Source organism: Schistocerca cancellata, chromosome 9 (genome assembly GCF_023864275.1).
Source record: "Schistocerca cancellata isolate TAMUIC-IGC-003103 chromosome 9, iqSchCanc2.1, whole genome shotgun sequence".
Classification (NCBI taxonomy): domain Eukaryota; kingdom Metazoa; phylum Arthropoda; class Insecta; order Orthoptera; family Acrididae; genus Schistocerca; species Schistocerca cancellata.
The window spans coordinates 57,550,187-57,566,175 of record NC_064634.1 but is presented as its reverse complement, the minus strand read 5'-3'; the positions used below and the strand labels follow the sequence as shown (position 1 = coordinate 57,566,175).

The following is a 15,989-nucleotide window of genomic DNA, read 5'->3' as shown; positions in this document are numbered from 1 at the left end:
CAGCTCTGGTTACAATGCTAAATACCAGTAATGCACAACGGTGGCCGTTCTACCTGTCTCTCGGAAATGCAACTCTACCCATTTACGTACCTGCCGATGGTGTGAATGGGTACGAAGTTACAATAACATGCGACCATGTCTTCTGGGTCCTTCATTTTTTTCAGGCAGAGTGCATACACAATGCCCCAGGAGGAATGGTCAGTATTCACGGACGTGACGGGAACGCTCACTCGAAGCAAACAAGTCTAGTCAATATGGGCTCTAAAAACAATCCCTTACGAACTATGAACACTTCCTCATCTTCGATACTGTGAAACGAATCTCCTCTACTGCAAGCCCTTTCCTTTCTATATTTTGGGAGACGGCACTATGTTGTGATCAATGACATTCACGGCAGGGCATGTAGAGCTCAGAGTGAAGACGTGCTCGCTATTAGTTTGTAAACACCGGGAAGCACACCGTGGGAAAGTGTTACTCAACACGTGCGGAGTCTACCTGATGGACAGAATTTGTAATATTCGTGGAGCCAGGAGGAATGAAAGATCTCTGGTACCATGGAAGATCTCCGGCACTAAGGAAGACGAATATGATGTATATAAGCGATTGTTGTTACACACTGCCATGTTATTGAGAGGTCTTTGAGATAGTAATTTAAATAGTTCTGGGAGCAATAACTTCCCAGGTAACGTGTAACTTTTTATGAAAGTTTGTACAATATACGGAGTTCATTGGAAGCAATGTACACTTTATTTAAGTAGAGAAGCACTGTTTTGTTTTATAGTTACTTCACTTATAGAAACCTGTTCAAATGGTTCAAATGGCTCTTAGCACTATGGGAATTAACATCTGGGGGTCATCAGTGCGCTAGAACGTAGAACTACTTAAACCTAACTAACCTAAGGACTTCACACAACACCCATGCCCGAGGCAGGATTCGAACCTGCGACGGCAGCAGTCGCGTGGTTCCGGACTGAAGCGCCTAGAACCGCTCGGCCACCGCAGCCGGCTAGAAACCTGTACGGAAGAAAGAGATTCGATGCTGAGGAAGAACTGGGCCCAGCATAGATGGACCCACAGACAAATCACAAGAATTGTAAGGCTGAATCTATACACCAATCTAATAATGGGGTGTTAAGGCGGCGGTTTGGATTCCGTAGAAATACTGGAACACGTGAGGCAATACTGACCTTACGACTTATCTTAGAAGAAAGATTAAGGAAAGGCAAACCTACGTTTCTAGCATTTGTAGACTTAGAGAAAGCTTTTGACAATGTTGATTGGAATACTCTCTTTCAAATTCTAAAGGTGGCAGGGGTAAAATACAGGGAGCGAAAGGCTATTTACAATTTGTACAGAAACCAGATGGCAGTTATAAGAGTCGAGGGACATGAAAGGGAAGCAGTGGTTGGGAAGGGAGTAAGACAGGGTTATAGCCACTCCCCGATGTTATTCAATCTGTATATCGAGCAAGCAGTAAAAGAAACAAAAGAAAAATTCGGAGTAGGTATTAAAATCCATGGAGAGGATATAAAAACTTTGAGGTTCGCCGATGACATTGTAATTCTGTCAGAGACAGCAAAGGACTTGGAAGAGCAGTTGAACGGAATGGATGGTGTCTTGAAGGGAGGATATAAGATGAAAATCAACAAAAGCAAAACGAGGATAATGGAATGTAGTCGAACAAAGTCGGGTGGTGCTGAGGGAATTAGATTAGGAAATGAGACACTTAAAGTAGTAAAGGAGTTTTGCTATTTGGGGAGCAAAATAACTGATGATGGTCGAAGTAGAGAGGATATAAAATGTAGACTGTCAATGGCAAGGAAAGCGTTTCTGAAGAAGAGAAATTTGTTAACATTGAGTATAGATTTAAGTGTCAGGAAGTTATTTCTGAAAGTATTTGTATGGAGTGTAGCCATGTATGGAAGTGAAACATGGATGATAAATAGTTTGTACAAGAATAGAATAGAAGCTTTCGAAATGTGGTGCTACAGAAGAATGCTGAAGATTAGATGGGTAGATCACATAACTAATGAGGAAGTATTGAATAGGATTGGGGAGAAGAGAAGTTTGTGGCACAACTTGACCAGAAGAAGGGGTCGGTTGGTAGGACATGTTCTGAGGCATCAAGGGATCACCAATTTAGTATTGGAGGGCAGCGTGGAGGGTAAAAATCGTAGGGGGAGACCAAGAGATGAATACACTAAGCAGATTCAGAAGGATGTAGGTTGCAGTAGGTACTGGGAGATGAAGAAGCTTGCACAGGATAGAGTAGCATGGAGAGCTGCATCAAACCAGTCTCAGGACTGAAGACCACAACAACAACAACAAGGCGGCGGTGTCAGCTATAGCTTCTTGGAGTAATAGGTCGAGAACAGACGTTTCTCCAGCTATCAAAACATCGCCACACAAGATAAGTAAAGCAGTTATCAGCCATTAAAAATCACTCCGTATGCAGCAAAAATTAGCAGTAAACGTGGACTCTAAACTGAATATCTCAAGAACTACTACCACTTTTTCATCTTCGCTACTGTGAAACACATCTCTTCTACTGAACAAGTGCTCATAATTTATTAAAGAAAGCACTTTAGAGCCCATGTGTACTGTTCAGTTTTTCTTCTTTTTGTCTCTACCACCTCCTCCCAAAATACGGAAAGCGAAGAGCTTGCACGTGATGACTGGGTGTTGTGTGATGTCCTTGGGTTAGTTTGGTTTAAGTAGTTCTAAGTTCTAGGGGACTGATGACCATGGATGTTAAGTCTCATAGTGCTCAGAGCCATTTGAACCATTTTTTTGAAGAGCTTGTAGTAGAAGAGATTTCTTTCACAGTATCGAATAAAAAGTGCTCATAGCTCTTATGGAAAGCATTTAAGAGCCCATGTTTACCAGACTTTTTTTCTTCGAAAGGTCGTCCCTGTCATATTCTTGAATATTCACCATTCCTGCTGGGACGCCTCGAATGCATATATGCATATGGCCTGCCTCTGTAACTCAGGAGTCAGCATGCCTATTGTCATCGCTTTCTGTTTTTAAAAATTTTAGCGATGACATACGTTTATAACGTGCTGAGTTTTTTCTACTTGACAGCGTAAAATGGACGTGTTTTACTACAAAAAGATGTTTAAGACCTTAAGATGACAGCAAAAGCTGTTGAAACAGGTTGTCCTGAATAAAAAATATTTTATGCGATCTTGGCTTTTTAATGGTTTTTAACCAATGTCGAATGGTAAGTTGACTAGAATGGATCGTAGCTATTGGATAAAATTGTGTTTCACTTATTGTTTCACGTTGTTGTGTTTTATTTATTGTTTCACGTAAATCAGTTCTTATTCTATAATTTCCTTGTATTTTAGTACTGAAGATGGCTATTTATAGCCAAAATCTGGATACGCAAGATTAATAAAAAGATTTCTGTATTCCTATCCATTCCTTAATTAAGGAAATTGTGTTTTTTGCTTCTTGTGCCGGTATTGTATTAATAGGCAGTCATTGCTGAAAACAGAAAGTAATACAACATCCTAAGAAGAAGGAATGAACACAATTTCCACAAAAAAAATGGCTCTGAGCACTATGGGACTCAACTGCTGTGGTCATAAGTCCCCTAGAACTTAGAACTACTTAAACCTAACTAACCTAAGGACAGCACACAACACCCAGCCATCACGAGGCAGAGAAAATCCCTGACGCCGCCGGGAATCGAACCCGGGAACCCGGGCGTGGGAAGCGAGAACGCTACCGCACGACCACGAGATGCGCGCACACAATTTTCTCATCTCTGTACCAAACATAGATATACCCTATCCTATCTATCTCATCTCACCTATCCTGGGGCCTCTCTTTCTTTCTCTCTCTCTCTCTCTCTCTGTCTCTCTCTCTCTCTCTTTCTCCCCCTCTCTCTCTCTTCGTCACCCCCCTGCCACCCCCCTTCCCATGCGGCCGTCTACCTTTCACTAAACCCCAGATTGTACTTACCAACACCTCGGAGGTAGTTTCATTTCATTTGTTCGCATCACTAGAAGAACATGAAGTTTCTATTACAACTGTGTGCAAAACTATAGTACTATAGTAGCTTACGTGTCAGTGCTACGTACAGTAACTCGATTAAACTTGGATCATACAGGGAGAGAACTGCTTCCGTATAGCACAGAAGGTAACTACAGAAAGTAACTGAAAGAAATACGCAAAGAAATGATCAGAAATGGCTCTTTTATTCGTATTATGATTACACTGAAGCCACCGTGATTAATTATGGTTCGCTGGGCATTACAAACGGCGGGACATGGTTCCTAATGGGGTGTGTGGTCTGCAACGTGCTCCCAACCTGGCGACAAGGTGGATACGGAGATCTTGTGGCAGGGCGTTCCAGTCTCAACCAGCGCGAGTGACAACTGCTGGATAGTCACATGTTCCACACCCACGAGAATCATCTCATTTTTTGGGTCTGTGGAACGTGACCTGAATCTGATCCAATCTAGCACATCCCTAGCATGGCGTGACTAAGTGTCCCTCCCGGTCCTCCGGCAGGTTCATCAGTTACCTGCCCAAGGTGGACAAAGAAGGGCGGCGCATAACGGTTCTGCGCCTGGGCAGGCTGGATCCCAAGAAGGTGACCGCCGACTACCTATTCCGGTTGCTTTTCATGGGTGGCGACCTGTCCCTCAACGAGGACGACTCGGCCATCGTCTGCGGCGCCACTGTCATCCTAGACCTCAAGGACACCACGCTGGCGCACGCCGCCATTTTCACTCCATCCGCGGTCAAGAAATCCATGGCAGTCTACCAGGTGAGATACAAATAAAAATGCAAATGCTGGTTTGTTCAAAATTATTAATCTCCGACCGATTGATTTCAAATTTTTACGCAACATTACATTCTAATTTCTAATCGACGCGTGTTGTTCTATGCCCATTTCTTTAACATGTAATGTAATCGTATTGAGATTCCCTATTATTAAGTTTATAAAAAATTATTTATTACATATTATTAAAAAAGGTATATAAAATGTTGCGTTACTAGTGGAGGCCGAAATGTACGCGTTTTAGCTCACGCAGGCTGACGTGAGGTCTGGAACATGACAAGGAATTAGAATTCAGAAAGCGGACGTAATTAGTTTGATACTTAACTTTAATCTATTAATGATGAACGTCGCTCTTGACGGTACATGATTCACAGTATTATCTGTTCAGAATACATTCATAGTAACTGAATATGGCGCCTTGCTAGGTCGTAGGAAATGAGGTAGCTGAAAGCTATGCTAAACTGTCGTCTCTGCAAATGAGAGCGTATGTAGACAGTGAACCATCGCTAGCAAAGTCGGCTGTACAAGTGGGGCGAGTGCTAGGGAGTCTCTCTAGACTAGACCTGCCGTGTGGCGGCGCTCGGTCTGCAATCACTGATAGTGGCGACACGCGGGTCCGACGTATACTAACGGACCGCGGCCGATTTAAAGGCTACCACCTAGAAAGTGTGGTGTCTGGCGCTGACACCACATAAAACACATGCGTATTTGAATGCAACATCGTGTCGAAGTTGCAAAGCATTCGGTCAAACACTTTAGGAGTTTTACAGTTTGTATGTAGCTACAAACGTAGATGTTCCTTTCTTAAAATTTTCATATCTCCGAATGTCCTTCTCCGATTACTTTCAAATTTTGATACAACATTGCATTCGAATACTCAGGTGTTTTTATATACCCACCGAAACGTTATATGATATGTATGTAGTACGAAAGGAAACGTTATAAAAAATATAAATGTTGGTTTGTTCAAAATAATTAATCTCTGAAAGTTCATGACGGATTGCTTTGAAATTTTGACACAAGGGTAAATTATAATAAGGGCGTCTTTTTAGATACCTAATTCTTTAATATATGGTGTATAGTATATGTCATGTAACTTTTCAGTTTTTTTGCTTCAACGATTCTCTATGATTAAATTTATATAAAATTATATTGTTGTTGCTGTGGTCTTCAGTCCTGAGACTGGTTTGATGCAGTTCTCCATGCTACTCTATGTGTGCAAGCTTCTTCATCTCCCAGTACCTACTGCAGCCTACATCCTCCTGAATCTGCTTAGTGTATTCATCTCTTGGTCTCCCTCTACGATTTTTACCCTCCACGCTACCCTCCAATGCTAAATTTGTGATCCCCTGATGCCTCAGAACATGTCCTAACCACCGATCCCTTCTTCTTGTCAAGTTGTACCACAAACTCCTCTTTTCCCCAATTCTGTTCAATACCTCCTCATTGGTTACGTGATCTACCCATCTAATCTTCAGCATTCCTCTGTAGCACCACACTTCGAAAGCTTCTATTCTCTTCTTGTCCAAACTATTTATCGTCCATGTTTCACTTCCATACATGGCTACACTCCATACAAATACTTTCAGAAAGGACTTCCTGACACTTAAATCTATATAAAATATATAAAAATAAATCTATATAAAATTATATATTATGCATATTTAAAAATAGGGAAATAAAAATCACGGATGTACCAATGAAACGTTGTCTAAAAATTTCAAAGCAATCGGTCAAAAACTTTCGGAGAATTGCGATCAGCAAATCTACATTTTGTTTATAAGTAGAAACGTAGATGTTCGTTTCTTCAAAATTTCAAATCTCCGAAAGTCCTCCATTAAAGTCTTTTAAATTTTAACACAACATTTCTTTCGAATACCCGCGTGTTTTTATATACACACTGGATCGGCATCTGGTAAATATGTAATAAGTATGTAATGAAAAACGAAACACTCTAAAAATGTAAATTTTGGTTTGTTTAATGTCGTGTTCTCCGAAAGTTCTGGACCAATTGCTTTGAAATTTTGGCATAACGTTCCACTGGTAAACACGCTTGTTTTTATTTACATATTTTTAAGTATATGTAATACAAAAATTTCTATGAATTTAATAATAATAATCTGTTGCAAATATGCAATAGTGAAACGATGTTAGCAAACAGGAAAATTGTATTTATGCCGTATTGGTTTAATATTACAGAATCTAAATTTCCAATATCAATAAAAACGACTCAAGATTAGAGAGAGGGAGGGGGGGGGGGAGAGCACATGGACAGAGGAGTGGAAAGACGTATAGACTGAACAGCAGGGGCGAAAGATTACACCCCTGTCTCATACACACACATTCACACACACACACACACACACACACACTCACACTCACTGGTCATACCAGACTCGAGAGTCCATTACCGCAGCAACGTATTTTCGCCATCTGTCCCTGTCTTGGCCTATTTCCTTCCTACATCTACATCCATACTCCGCAAGCCACCTGACGGTGTGTGGCGGAGGGTACCTTGAGTACCTCTATCGGTTCTCACTTCTATTCCAGTCTCGTATTGTTCGTGGGAAGAAGGATTATCGGTATACCTCTGTGTGGGCTCTAATCTCTCTGATTTTATCCTCATGGTCTCTTCGTGAGATATACGTAGGACGGAGCAATATACTGCTTGACTCTTCGGTGAAGGTATGTTCTCGAAACTTTGACAAAAGCCCGTACCGAGCTACTGAGCGTCTCTCCTGCAGAGTCTTCCACTGGAGTTTATCTATCATCTCCGTAACGCTTTCGCGATTACTAAATGATCCTGTAACGAAGCGCGCTGCTCTCCGTTGGATCTTCTCTATATCTTCTATCAACCCTATCTGGTACGGATCCCACACTGCTGAGCAGTATTCAAGCAGTGGGCGAATAAGCGTACTGTAATCTACTTCCTTTGTTTTCGGATTGCATTTCCTTAGGATTCTTCCAATGAATCTCAGTCTGGCATCTGCTTTACCGACGATCAACATTATATGATCATTCCATTTTAAATCACTCCTAATGCGTACTCTCAGATAATTTATGGTATTAACTGCTTCCAGTTGCTGACCTGCTATTTTGTAGCTAAATGATAAAGGATCTATCTTTCTGTGTATTCGCAGCACATTACACTTGTCTACATTGAGATTCAATTGCCATTCCCTGCACCATGCGTCAATTCGCTGCAGATCCTCCTGCATTTCAGTACAATTTTCCATTGTTACAACATCTCGATACACCACAGCATCATCTGCAAAAAGCCTCAGTGAACTTCCGATGTCATCCACCAGGTCATTTATGTATATTGTGAATAGCAACGGTCCTATGACACTCCCCTGCGGCACACCTGAAATCACTCTTACTTCGGAAGACTTCTCTCCATTGAGAATGACATGCTGCGTCCTGTTATCTAGGAACTCCTTAATCCAATCACACAATTGCTCTGATAGTCCATATGCTCTTACTTTGTTCATTAAACGACTGTGGGGAACTGTATCGAACGCCTTGCGGAAGTCAAGAAACACGGCATCTACCTGTGTACCCGTGTCTATGGCCCTCTGAGTCTCGTGGACGAATAGTGCGAGCTGGGTTTCACATGACCATTCACTTTCAATACCTAGGCTCCTCAAATGAACCTTCACATTGTCCTCCCATCTACGCCTCGGTCTCCCCACAGGACGTTTCCCCTCTAAGTGCCCTACCAGTACTCTGCGCGCTGCCCTGCCCTCATTCATTCCAGCTACGCGACCCGCCCAAGGCAGCCTACTAATTTAATAATACTGATTATGTCAGGGCTTGAATAGAGTTCGTGAACCTCTTCGTTATGCACTTTTCGCCACTCTCCGCTAATATCATCCCTTTTTGCTCCGAAAATATTGCTCAAAATTTTGTTTTCAAATATTCGAAACGGCTTTTCATTTTGCACAGTGAGAGACCAAGTCTCACATCCATACAGTATAACTGGTAGAATAATAGTTTTGTATATCCTAATCTTTAAATTCCTAGACGATATCCCTGATGAAAGTAATCTATTCAGTGAGAAGCAGCACGCATTTCCCGCCCGTAATTTCTTTTTCAGTTCGGATTCAATCTCATTTCTCGAAGTGATGTCCACGCCAGATTGTGTAACTGCAGAATTTGTTAAAAATGGGGGACAGAAATTGGTGGAAGTAGTTCACAAAGTGATAACTAAAGTATGGAACTCAGAGATGATACTTGAAGAGTGGCAGGAGTCGATTCTGATCTCAATTTTTAAGAAGGGCGACAAAATGGATTGTAGTAATTATAGAGGGATATCGCTATTACCAGTATGTTCCAAAATTTTCTCGAATATTCTGCTAAGCAGACTTACACCGTATGCAGTTGAAATTGTGGGGGATTACCAAGCTGACTTTCGGAGGAACAGATCAACTGTAGACCAAATATTCACCCTGCGTCAAATTTTCGAAAAGAAATTGGAATACAATAAACCAGTTCATATTCTTTTCATAGATTTTACAAAAGCATATGATTCAGTATTGCAATCAGAATTGTACAGAATTATTTTGGAACTTGGAATACCAAAGAAGTATGTTAGACTTATAGAAGCGAGTTTGAAAAACACAAAAGGTAGAGTACGCGTGACGAAATTGGAGTCAGAAGAATTTGTAATAAAGAACGGACTTAACCAGGGAGATGCTCTGTCTCCGCTACTTTTTAATTTAATCCTAGAATATATTGTACGAATGGCAGCAGATAATTCAGAGGGTGTGGAGTTAAATGGAAATATGAAGATATTAGGGTATGCAGATGGTCTAAACATCATTAGCGATAGGAAAGAATCTGTAACAGCAAATGCGAATGCGTTGATCAAGGCTAGTGAAGATGTAGGTCTAAGGATAAGTGAAGACAAAACTAAATACCTCGTTACTACTAGAATGTTAACAGCAGTAGATCAGGAAATGTTAAGAGTTGGAGACATGCAGATTGAACACACCCCTGTCTCATACACTGTTTAATCCGTACACTTCGTTCTTGGCCTCCCACTCTTATTGTTCCTTGGTCGTGGTACATTTTGCATTGTAAGAGAGCATTAAGTGGAAGGGCTGGGAGTGAGGAGGTAGCAGTAACACAACAGTTCTAAGCATAATTTTATTGTAACCAACCATCAAGTAATATCCACTGATACTCTTAACACCAAACTTTTGAAAACAACACGAAATAATTGATTTAAAACAATATGTCAAAAAATTTTACAATGAAACGTTTAATTTAATTTAATGTGGTACCTTGACCTAGAAAAACTTTACAACCAGAAGTGAATATTACAAATGCGCTCATCCTATCAAAATTACTGCAGTTCCTCATTCGTCTATCTTTGCTCAATGCAAACAATTACAAAAGAAAACACAACTATCAGAATTCGTCTCTGGAAGGAACAGGAAAATAACTGTCTGACTACAGTACATACACTACTGGCCATTAAAACTGCTACACCAAGAATAAATGCAGTTGATAAACGGGTATTCATTGGACAAATATATTGTACTAGAACTGACATGTGATTACATTTTCGCGCAATTTGGGTGCATAGATCCTGAGAAATCAGCAACCAGAACAACCACCTCTGGCCGTAATAACGGCCTTGATACGCCTGCGCATTGAGTCAAACAGAGCTTGGATGGCGTGTACAGGTACAGCTGCCCATGCAACTTCAACACGATACCACAGTTCATCAAGAGTAGTGAATGGCGTATTGTGACGAGCCAGTTGCTCGGCCACCATTGACCAGACGTTTGCAATTGGTGAGAGATCTGGAGAATGTGCTGGCCAGGGCACCAGTCGAACATTTTCTGTATCCAGAAAGGCCCGTACAGGACGTGCAACATGCGGTCGTGCATTATCCTGCTGAAATGTAGGGTTTCGCACGGATCGAATGAAGGGTAGAGCCGCGGGTCATAGCACATCTGAAATGTAACGTCCACTGTTCAAAGTACCATCAATGTGAACAAGAGGCGACCGAGACGTGTAACCAATCCCAATGGAACCCCATACCATCACACCGGGTGATACGCCATTATGGCGATGACGAATACACGCTTCCAATGAGCGTTCACCGCGATGTCGCCAAACACGGATGCGACCATCATGCTACTGTAAACAGAACCTGGATTCATCCGAAAAAATGACGTTTTGCCATTCTTGCACCCAGGTTCGTCGTTGAGTACACCATCGCAGGCGCTCCTGTCTGTGATGCAGTTTCAAGGGTTACCGTAGCCATGGTCTCCGAGCTGATAGTCCATGCTGCTGCAAACGTCGTCGAACTGTTCGTGCACGATTGTTGTCTTGCAAACGTCCCCATCTGTTGACTCAGGGATCGAGACGTGGCTGCACGATCCGTTACAGCCATGCGGATAAGATGCCTGTCTTCTGGACTGCTAGTGATACGAGGCCGTTGGGATCCAGCACGGCGTTCCGTATTACCCTCCTGAACCCACCGATTCCATATTCTCCTAACAGTCATTGGATCTCGACCAACGCGAGCAGCAGTGTCGCGATACGGTAAACCGCAATCGCGATAGGCTACAATCCGACCTTTATCAAAGTCGGAAACGTGATGGTACGCATTTCTCCTCCTTACACGAGGCATCAAAGCAACGTTTCAGCAGGCAACGCCGGTCAACTGCTGTTTGTGTATGAGAAATCGGTTGGAAACTTTCCTCATGTCAGCACGTTGTAGGTGTCGCCACCGGCGCCAACCTTGTGTGAATGCTCTGAAAAGCTAATCATTTGCATACCACAGCATCTTCTTCCTGTCGGTTAAATTTCGCGACTGTAGCACGTCATCCTCGTGGTGTAGCAATTTTAATGGCCAGTAGTGTATGAGTAGCATGACAAGTTTTCGGACTCCCCCTACAGCAGAGTTCTCTTAGTGAAATGTAGGCCACAGCTGAGCCACATAGAATACGCCAGGTATTTAGATCCCTGGGCGACGTCTGTTCCAAAATCCTTGAACGCCATGCTCTCCGCCTTGCCTACCGCATCCGTCTCCCCTCCCCCACGCGGATCCTGTATGATCTCATCCCCTTCCCCCACCTCCTCCTTTTCCTTGAAAGGATACGGATCCTGTAGACCTCCCGCAAACTTGATCCTCCTCACCCACTCGTATCCCCGATCCTCTCCCAACCCCCCCACCCGGTCTCCATCTCTTCACCCTCCTTACCCTCTCCCAAGGTGGCTTCTGCCAGCTCCACCTCCCTGATGCTGTCCTCCTACCCTCCATCTACCCCTTCTATCAACTTTGACCTTCCCCCCCCCACTTCCTGTGTCCTTTCCTTTAGGCACCCTCCCTCCCTCCCTTCCCTTCCCTTCTCTTTTCCTCTCCCCCCTTCCTCCTCCCCTCTTCCCCCGGGCTTCCCCTCCCCCTTCCTCCCTCCGCCGCTCTCCTCTGCCCATGGCATCTCTTCTCTCCCCTCTCCCATTCCCCTCCTCCTCCTCCTCCTCCTCCACTCTTGGCAGGTCCCCGGACTCGTACACGCTCAGTGGACTTTCGCGCGCCGGAGATCATCGCCATCTGTGTGTCGTGTGTGTGCCTCGATTTGTGTTTAGTGTTCTGTCACTGTCACGCCTCAGCTGTTCACGTGTGCCGTCGCCGTCATCCGTGTTCTGTGCGCCGTGTCACCAAGTGTTACTGTTTTTTCGCGTCCAGCGTGAACGGCTTCATGTTTATTGTTTTTTGTATCTCCTTTTTTTGCCCGCCGTTTTACTGTATTGTCTGTATCACCTATATGTCATGTTATTGTTCCACTTAAGGCTGAAGAGCAGCGTACTACTCTGCTGACAGCCCACCTGTATGAGGTGATTAAAATTACAATAAAGGAAAAAAAAGTCTGTTCCAGTCACCACAGCTCACTATATCTCAAAAAAGTTCATGATCGGTACTATCCACGGTGTCATCGATACCGACCAAAGGTATCTTCGCTCCGGAACACGTCGTGTAGCAGGTTGACGCAGTCCGGGGTTCCGCTCTTCCGTCTCGCTCCCAGATTGGAACCTTCCTCCACGTAACTGGCTCCAGCCGTCCCTCATGGCAGTCGGCTGGAGGCGATCGACACCCGAGTGGCGCTCCTCGCGCCACACTGTAGTATCGGCGCTGGAAGGTTGCGCGCGGCATTCAGAGGCGCCGATATGTGGTGATGATACCATCGGCACAGTATATTGCCCCTATTTTTCTCAGGATTTAGAACATCTTAGGCCATTGTGCATTGTGGAACGCTTTTTCCAGGTTGACAGATCCTACCAACGTCTTACATTTTTCTTCAGACTTTCTTCTATTGTCAAGCGCAACGTCAGAACTGCCTCTGGTGCTTTTATCCTTCATAAAGCCAAACTGCTCGTCATCTATCACATTCTCAATATTCATTTCCATTCTTCTGCATATTGTTTTGTCACCAACTTCGACGCACGATCTGTTAAGCTGATTGTGCGGTAATTCTTGCACTTGTCGTGTCTTGAAATCTTGGGAATTGTGTGGGTGATTGTTTCCGAAAGTCAAATGGTATGTCGATAGTCTTATACTTTCTGCAAACCAACGTGAATAATCGTTTAGTTGCCACTTCCCACAATGATTTTAAATATTTCGATGGAGTGTTTTCTATCGCTCCCATCTTATTTGATTTTAAAACTTCCAAAGCTCTTCTAAATTCTAGTACTTGTTCACCTGTCTTTTTCCCTATCGATTGCTGTTTCCTCTTGTATGACGCAGTGAGATATGTCCTCCCCTTCATGGAGTCCCTCAGTGTTCTCTTTCCACCAACCGCTCTATCCTCTGTATTTAATATTACAGCCGTTCCTTTTAATTTCACCGAAGGTTGTTTTGACTTTTCATTATGCTGAGTCACTCCCTCTAACAAACATTTCCTTTTTGATTTCTTCACGTTCTTCCTGCAGCCATTTCGCCTTAGCTCCCCTGCACTTCCTGTTTATTTCATTCCTACGTGACTTGAATTTCTGTATTCCTGAATTTCCCTGAACATTTTTGATTTTGCTTCTTTCGTCGATCAACTGGAGTATTTCTTCTGTTATCCACGGTGTCTTCGCAGTTACCTTCCTTGTACCTACGTTTTACTCTGCAACTTCTGTGACTGTCCTTTTTAGAGATTTCCACTCCTCTTCAATTGAAATGCCTACTGAATTATTCATTATAACAGTATCTATTGCCTCAGAGAACTTAAAGTGTATCTCTTAATTCCTTAGCACTTCCGTATCCCACTTCTTTGCGTATTGATTCTTCCTGACTAGTATCTTAAACTTCAGCCTACTCTTCATCCTTATCAAATTGCGACGAATCTATATCTGCCCCTGAGTACACCTTACAACATATTATTTCGGAAGCTTTCACTGACCATGGTGTAATGTGACTGAAATCTTCCTGTATCTACCGGCCTGTTCCAAGTATACCTCCTCCTCTTGCGATTCTTCAACAGAGTATTCGTTATCTCCATCTGAAACTTATTCCCGAACTCAATTAGTCTTTCTTCTCTCCCATCGCTACGACCGAAATTATATTCCCCCGTAACCCTTGTTCCACTCTTTCCTCTATAACCGCATTACAGTCGGCCCTGACTATTAGATTTTCATCTCCCTTTACGTACTGAATTATCCATTCAATATCCTGATATACTTTCTCTTTCTCTTCATCTTCAGCTTGCGACGTTGGCATGTATACCTGACCTATTGTTGTCGGTGTTGGTTTGCTGTCGATTCTGATGAGAACAACTTCACCACTAAACTGTTCATAGTAACTCACTCTCTGTCCTACCTTCCTGTTCATAACGAATCCTTTTCCTTCCGTTTTGTGGTACAAGTGAGACAGTGACCTATTTCAGTGTGAGGGAATTTGCGAAGCTGGTTGACTTAGAAACGCGAAAGTCAGAAGTCATTCACCACAGAATATTTGTCCATAGTTGTCAATCAACTACAAGGAAACCATTCTACGCCCCCCTCCCCCCCCCCCCCCCCAATGCTGACAAATAGTTTCTGAGAGCCTCTTCTCCATTTTGAGGTTTGTTCCGATTCTGATTACCGTCCCTTGTGAGAGTTCCATGTTACTTTTGTCTGACTCTTCACGAGGAGAACAGCGTCCAGTAGAGGCAACTGAGCTATTAAAAGAGTGCACCACCAGCCACAAACAAGAGGATTGCCATACGTCACCGCCTCCGGCAGACATTCATGGTCCGAAGATGATCCGACAAAAAGATCGAAACCGGTCACCATTAAAAAAGTTAAGCGATCAAGACTGCTTCCAATTTATTTATTAAAAGAGTATGAAAAACGCGGTGCAGGGTAAGGTTCAAAGCTACTGTGGAGAAGTCGTCTGCAAAAGAAAAGAGAGCTTCATGTCTAAGTCTTCCCCCTCATATTGTTTGTTGTTGTTGTTGTTGTTGTCATAGGGCGGAAGACTGCTCTGATGCAGCTCTCGGTGCCAGTCACTCTACAAAACTTCTGCTCTCTACGTTCATTTGAGGCAGCTTACTGTAGTACATTCATGGTCTGACTTTATAAGCCTTATCACCTTAACAACTACCAAATTAACTATTCCTTGACGCCTCAACCGACCCCTTCTGCTAGTGAAGTTGTACTATAAATTTATCTTGATTTTTCATTGTAGTAAATGGGGAGATTGCAACCGTGTCGTTATTTGCAATTATGAATAAACAGGCCTCTGGCTACAAGGATAGTTATTAATTTCTTTAAAGGCTTATTGATTTCGGGAGGGCCAACTGTATTTTCTGGAGCACCTTGAAATATACATCTAACCGACGTTAGTTATTATTTTCTCAGTATCACAGGTAGCTGTCATCACCCATCAGCAAACGTACTAGAGCCGCGTCCACAACACCACGCAAAATGACACCTGCCGGCCACTGAAATGATACCGGAAAAAAATAATACCTAATATCAATGGGACGTATCTTTGAAGGTGCATCTGAAGATGGGGATGACAGTCCAGAAGTGATTTAGATGTTAAAAAATTAAAAACCATCATTACAGCCAGAGGCTAATTTACTTATGAATGTGTCATAAATTTCTTTTCTCTCCGATTCCACTCATTAGCTCTTAATTAATCATTCGATTTTCTTATTCATTTTTCATCATTATTCTGTAGTTTCACATTTCGAAAACTTCTCTTCTTGTC

The 15,989-nt window shown here is 42.9% G+C and overlaps 1 protein-coding gene across 1 annotated transcript in view; it reads left to right on the top strand.

Moving 5' to 3' along the window:
- Positions 1 to 15,989, top strand: part of LOC126101014 (retinol-binding protein pinta-like) — a 112,343-nt gene that overhangs the window by 58,596 nt on the left and 37,758 nt on the right. Inside the window, exon 4 of the mRNA XM_049911682.1 lies at positions 4,522 to 4,780. Coding sequence (XP_049767639.1) covers positions 4,522 to 4,780 — 259 coding nt within the window. The remainder of the gene's footprint in view (positions 1 to 4,521; positions 4,781 to 15,989) is intronic.